At 47.7% G+C, this 7,030-nt stretch overlaps 1 protein-coding gene across 1 annotated transcript in view; it reads right to left on the reverse strand.

Annotated features, from left to right (window-relative positions):
* Nucleotides 1-5,915, reverse strand: part of LOC135817686 (kinesin-like protein KIF3A) — a 15,054-nt gene extending 9,139 nt beyond the window's left edge. The window contains exons 1-7 of the mRNA XM_065330916.1: nt 5,375-5,915; nt 4,532-4,799; nt 2,859-3,003; nt 2,352-2,436; nt 1,302-1,407; nt 266-405; nt 1-43 (exon numbers count right to left, since the gene is read on the reverse strand). The exon at nt 1-43 is cut by the window's left edge and continues 155 nt beyond it. Of these exons, the coding sequence (XP_065186988.1) occupies nt 1-43; nt 266-405; nt 1,302-1,407; nt 2,352-2,436; nt 2,859-3,003; nt 4,532-4,799; nt 5,375-5,398 (811 nt within the window). The 5' untranslated portion in view covers nt 5,399-5,915. The remainder of the gene's footprint in view (nt 44-265; nt 406-1,301; nt 1,408-2,351; nt 2,437-2,858; nt 3,004-4,531; nt 4,800-5,374) is intronic.
* Between the last annotated feature and the right edge of the window lie 1,115 nt (nt 5,916-7,030).

Consider the following 7,030-nt stretch of genomic DNA (forward strand, 5'->3'; position numbering starts at 1 on the left):
GACGTTTGCCAGTTGCACCTGTCTTGGATTGCCGCTCTGAGCCCTAGAAAGCATGAAAACAGAGGTCATGCATGTCACCAGGATGGTTTGGCTCTGGTACAAGTCATTTGTCTTGGAAGTACCTTTCCAACTCTGGGTTTGTAACCCGGTGAATGTTAGGCCGGCGAAGATACGAGCGATAGCGAGTTTCAATGGCTAGTGAAAATTCACCTCATGCATTCATCCAGGTGACAAAGGGTTAACAAGAAGTGGCCGTTGCACTTACTGCCAAATCCACCAGATGTAGCTTTCCCATCCTTAGGTGCTCGGATCCATCTGCTCCTTTCTCACTGCACTCGACAGTGATACTGAATATGGCGTGGGATCGTGATGATGTAGCATTCATCTTTGTCGAACCTACAGACCCTGGTCGCACAGAAGACAGGAGAACGTGTACGAACAAGAGCCTCTAGTTTTCATACAACAGAAACTTTGAACCAGAAAACCAAACTTGAGGTGTTCGGACCTCCATTATTTAGCCAGGCTGGTTCCCATGGAAGTGCAAGACACATGGACCATGACACCTTGCTTCTTCATCACCTTGTATTGCAAATCTGTCTTTCCTGTGCCCACACGAGTGCCTTGATTTCACTTTCTAAGCATGCAATTATTCTCCAATACTTGTCACTGTGTTATAATTCTTCATTGTTGAAAATCGAGTTGTGTTTTGCCCGTGAACAATGCTTCAGTCCCAAACCCACAACGACAGAAATAATGCACGTGAATGAGTTCAGCCCAGGGCCACAATCCCAGCAACACGGAATGGAAACACAAGACGGTGGTAACACGGCGCTATGTAGGGTATGCAGGGTCCAAAAAGAAATAGTACTTTATATAGTCCATAGTTCACGCCTGCACCTGACTCTTGTGCTATGATACCCCCCAGAATTTACCACCTTGCTCCCCCTTATGTTCAGGCTGCCCGTTTTGGAGCCATCAGTTGCCTGATGACTGTAGTAATACGTGACACAGCTTCCCATCACTCTTGTATAGCCCCTAGTATGTTCCCAGGTATATGCATATCCAGGGTACTTGATATTGAGCGGTTTCACTGTATAGACCGTGTGCATGATGTCATTGTGATGTCATCCGTACTTTTCTGCACGAAATGGGTGACTTTAAGTGACTTTGGGTGCTTTGTAGATCTCCGGAAAACAAACACACAATATAACCAACTCCTTTCGTTCTACAGGTTTGTACACACTCTGTGTGCACTTCATCTTTGTCGGCACCGCCTGGGTGTGTTGAGATGAGCACCTTACTATTATCATTGCCCACAGTCATCACACGGTCCATGTCGTCGGCGTTCTTCGCTGCCACGCTTGTCAAGTCCTTTACATAGACGCCGATATCCGGTCTCTGCTTGACCTGCATAGGAAATTGCACCCACATAATGGTTGTATCACTGCACAGAATGGTTGTATCACCGCACAGAATGGTTGTATCAATGCACAGAAAAAAACTTTTCTAATTGTCCGCAAACTCAAACCCGAAAATTTGGTTTATAAAATTAATTTCAATTTTAATCGCAGTAAAGAGACTGTTTCCGAGTTGAGAAGTGAAGTTTCCTAAATGCCCAGAGTGGTTATATCACTGTACATAATGGTTATATCACTGTACATAATGGTTGTATCACTGTACATAGTGGTTGTATCACTGTACAGAACGGTTGCTTAGCTGCACAGGAATCCACCATTAGTGCAAACAACAAAACACACTATGTTGTCCGAGGATTGGTGGATAGCCACGAAACTTCGAGTTACAGCTCAAATCAGCCTAGTCCCATTGCTAACTTGTGTTTTCGGCTCTGCCCTCATGGCATTGTGCACTTTTTGCAAGGGTTAAGTAGTGTGAAACGCAAACCAAGCCTTGCCAAGCCATGTCGATCCCCTGCCCTTTGAAAGCAAGACACCATTACCCGGCTGACTAACGACCATGGATACTCCAGGGACAGCGCTCAGCCTAGGGGTGAAGCACTCAGCCTAGGGGTGAAGCTCGCACATCTGTGGTGTGCAGTGACCTGGCACCAGAGCACATCTCCGGTGTGGCGTACCATTTTGCCTATTTTGACTATGCTGTACCTATGACGGTCGTTTGCTGGTGTGATGACTGGACTACACTGACTCAGCCGGTATACATGAGCTAATACACGCTTGGATCCAATACAGCCATGGGCATGTGGCTGGTAATCATAGCAACTCTAGTCTAGGAACAAAAATCAACTTTTAAACTACACGGGAATGGTAATGGCATGGAGATGGAGAACAACTATGGTGGCACGAGTACTGCCATGCAATATCCGAGAAACTAACCTCAAGGCGAGCCTTCTGGTCCTTTCCAAGTAGATCACGCACTTCTTCATTGTAGATTTCAAGATAAGAAACCCTCACAAGGAATCTGCACAGGACACCACAGTAATGCCGAGATAAAATTTCCATGGGGGTCTGGGGCAGGAAAGGGCTGTAAATCTCTTGTTCTTCCGTCAGGACAGAGCAACATATACATGTACTGTCGTGGACATGGAAATCCGGTCGGAGGTCAAGCTGCCCCAGTGCGCTGGCCATGCAGCTGTAACTCAGGCAGGAGTACGCATACGATCAACATATGCACTGCATGCACCGTTCTGCACGCGGTGAGGGTGCTGGCCCCGGTCATTCGACCGGATGTCCATGTTGACGAAAGTACTATAAGCAGCAAGCTCACCAGCAGGGTGGTTAAAGCTCACCAGCAGGGTGGTTAAATCCCCAAGCGATTAAATTTCCATAGGAATGGAACAAAGACCGGAATAAGTGGTATAAACGAAGTAAACCTTGACTTACTTGGCTTGCTCCTGCGCCTTGGCTATGTGACCGAAGATGTGCGCAAAGGAGTTCGGAATGATGCCACACGTTTCGGGGTTGCGTCGATCTCCTTCCATCGTGTACGTCTTTCCAGTTCCAGTCTGCCCGTATGCAAAGATTGTACCTGAACACAGGGTTGTGGACCATAGAACAGAACACAGGGGTGTTGGCCATAGAATAGAACACAGGGGTGTGGAGCACAGAACAGAACACAGGGGTGTGGAGCATAGGACAGAACACAGGGGTGAGGACCATAGGACAGAACACAGGGGTGTGGACCACAGAACAGAGATAAGGCATTGGTAAGGGCACCACAGGCATTACTCACTGCGATTGTGAACACTTCGCAGTCTGCCACTTTGCTGCACCTACAGCAGTCTATTCCAGCACACCTATAGAATATTAGCGTACTTTAGTACACTAATATTCAAGAATCGGCCAGTGAGATTTACGTCATGTGCGATGAAGACTAGACAAGTGCCAGATGATACAGGGCCCTAGCGCTACAAACAGCATTCTGTGCATTGAAATGTTATGCATGGGGTCGAGTTTCGCTGACGAGCACAGTCATTCCACTTGGTTAGGTGCAAGCTAAGCGTGCCAAGCATAACATTTCCAGCAAAGTTGTATATCAGATTATAGTTGCTGTCCATCTTCATCACCAAAGCTAGGAGCTCAACATCCCAAAAATAACCTAGCAACAGATATAGCACCTTAGGGTAGGCTATGGACAAGTACCAAGTGCATGGGTCAAAACGCACTTGATAACATTGTAGGGGCTGTCCACTATTATCAATCATCTACATGAACCGAAAATATGGGTGGGTGGGTCGAGGGGACGTTTGTTTTGGGAAATATTGAAGTAGCTGAAACATCCATCCATTCTAGATGGCAAGAGAGTAGATGTCAAGACAATATTTTTTTTCGTTCAGGGGTGGGAGGGTGGGGAGAGTCGAAACCTGACCTCTTCCGACGTTGCGTAAAGTTTATCAACAATGCCGGGTGGTACCACTTAGGCCGGGTAGAGTAAAACCTGTGTACAAAGCATGCTCATTGCTCATTGCTCATTGCTCATTGCTCATTGCTATGATACTCTCTCTCTCCCTGTTTAAAGCATGCTCATTGCTATGATACTATGATACTCTCTCTCTCCCTCTTTGCATAGGATATACAGTAAAACCTGTCAAGGCGACCACCTGCCCCAGAAGACCACTGTAACCAGGACCACGGGATGCTATTTGCAGTCAAACGACCCTGGATACGGAGACCACCTGGTAACAGAGGCCACATTTTGAAGGTCCCTTGAGCGGTCGCACTAGACAGGTTTCACTGTAGAATACAGTAAAACCTGCCCTAACCGGACACCCTTGGTGCAGCGGAAACTGTCCTGATATGACAGGATTCCGCTCGGTCCAGGGATGCAAGTTCGATCCACAGCACTTTGGTGCATGACAATCTTTATACTACTTGAAGTAGCTATACTAAGGGTTCACTATAAACCCAACATCATTGGTGGTGAACTCTTGCATCATGCAACAAGAATGCTTTTAAAGCTTTTGGATTTTTCTATATCAAGAGCTAGAGAAGCAAAGTTTTAGAAAAATCCAGCCTTGGGCATCTATTACATGTACTACACAAGTACACATACATACCATTGTAGCCCTCCAAGACTGAGTTGACAATTGGTCGTGCCGTCAAGTTATACACATTGACCTGTTTAGAGTCAGGTCCAAACACTGTATCAAACGTGAACTGTCGCTGCTGGCGGTCGCCGTGCCGAGCTGCGCTGGATCCGCCGATTTCAATTGTGCCTCGCGCCTCGTCCACGTGCACTGCTGACTCGCACTTATTCTGCCGCTCGCCACTGTTCAGTGGACGACAGCGAACCACTACACGCACGTTGATGTTGTCTTTCCTTTCCTGTCCGAGCAGGATGATGAGAGAGAGAGAGAGAGAGAGAGAGAGAGAGAGAGAGAGAGAGAGCATGTCCGTGCACACGCATCCACACATACGCACACACATACACACACACACACACACACACACACACACACACACACATATTATATATATATAATAGTTAAGAGAGGAGGAGATCCCTGTCAATATACATATACACACACACACGCACACACACACACAAACGCACAGAGGCACGCACATGTGCATACAGGTACAGCACCAGGGTGCGTGGACAGTAAACACACACACACCTCACAGCAGGCTGGCGCTGGCTGGAGAGGGAGAAGATGGTGCAGTTTACAGCACAGTGCGCAGGTCTTGCTCTCTGAAGTGTAATATTACGACATTGCAGTGTGTTTCGACTTTTGAGGTTTCAGGCAGCAGCTAACTTGACGTGGTCATGAATGAAAATCTCCCTGCCGCCACCAGGGCGGCAGGGGGTAGGTTTGGGTACAACTCCCGTCTCCCCTACCGTCACTGAATATTCTATTCAAGAACTCAGCCTCACGGACCCAAGACACGATGACACGTACCTTCCCTTCACTGGCCGTTGCCATTCTCAAAGGTCGTTCCTATCAGCGGCTGCTGCTGCAGTGTGAGATCTCCACTCGTCTACTTATCGCAGTGATAAGCTGCGCAAGAGATTGGAAGGAAGCAGTAGCTAAACGCCTCGCTGGCCTCGAATCAAGCACGCTAGCTTTTACTTTCTTCGCGTTCACATAATCATTTCTCCTGCACTCAGCTCAGGCAGTGGGCATCGTCGAGATGTCGTGAGCAGAGTTCTTCAGTGCAATGCTTGGTACCGGATACCGGTTATCTCCAACTCCAGTAACACTGGTACTGCGTTCAACGAGGCTAGGGCTAGGCCCAGGCGCGGAAACTACAATGACTGTAATGATACCGGTAATCTAAAAAAATACTGCGCTGGCAATGAATAAATAACACAGGTTATGTAGGCTATTGACAGTCAGTACATTGTAGTATTGAGCATTTGAGGTGTTAGTCAGTGACTAACTGGAATCTAGGAATGCACATGGTGACATGATCATCTATGAGTATGACTGAGGAATGGCGCACCAGCCTGACCAGGTCTGACGATCGCCGGAGTCGACCGACTTCATTCAACGACGCAATAATTAGTAAAAATAGTAAGGGGCCGTCCGTAAATATCGATGTTTTTTTAGAGACGATATTGGTGCTTCTCTCCCTTGACCCCCCTCCCTCCCCCCAGAAGACGCACATGTACATCTAGATCATGGAATCAATATTTTTGGATGCTCATGAAGTGCCCAGGATGTTGAGGGTCCGGTGTAGGCGTGAAAATCCCGCCGCACTCACGCAATAGCTGCATCGCCTGGGGGGAGCGAACCGGGTTGGCGCTGCAGTGCTCACAGCCATCGTGTACTGGTGTAGCCAAAGCGGCTACGCTCGGGCTTGAATTTTTTCAAATCCTTGTTCAGACAGTGAAGACTGCAAACTCTTGTGGAGTTCGTCCGTGTTTGTTCGCACTGCCTCTACGTCTTGAAAAAGGTCCTGCAGGCATCGTTCGGCCGATTTCCACAATCAATAGCTCATTCTTTTGCTCTTGAAATTCGCCATGGGCGTACAGCTTCCAATTTTTGATTTTGTTCTTGTGTCGCGAGTTTTAGCTCCGCGAACGGAAGCTGGTTTCACATTTCTTGTATAGCCATTTAGACGTCCGCGTGCAGGGATCGGCGAAACTTCAGATATTTACATCGATATTTTTCTGATGCTCGAAAAGACGCACATGGCTCAAACCCCCTCCCCCCCAGACGCACCAATATCGTCTCTAAAAAAACATCGATATTTACGGACGGCCCCTAATTATTCATTCCGATTCATCGATTAGTAGTCAACACGTACGTGCAAGCGCACGTGTAACTGTAAGCATCACGGGTATGCGTCCCCTCGCGAGAAGCTGTTGCTAAAGCGATGGGCTGCAACCATGGTAAATCCACCAACTACGACCAGACAAGTAGTAGTTGAAGTACAGACTCAGTGCCAGTAGATCTACGTGGCCAAACTGCCCAAACTGGGCCAAAGGCAAAGGCAAAGGCAGCCTGAACGCGGTGCATGCCTGGCTTCCGTATGCAGTGCCTTTCATACGTCATCACTTCGCTGGTCGCTATGGCAACGTGAGTATACACGCGTATACAATTGGCGATTTG

Source organism: Sycon ciliatum, chromosome 5 (genome assembly GCF_964019385.1).
Source record: "Sycon ciliatum chromosome 5, ocSycCili1.1, whole genome shotgun sequence".
NCBI lineage: Eukaryota > Metazoa > Porifera > Calcarea > Leucosolenida > Sycettidae > Sycon > Sycon ciliatum.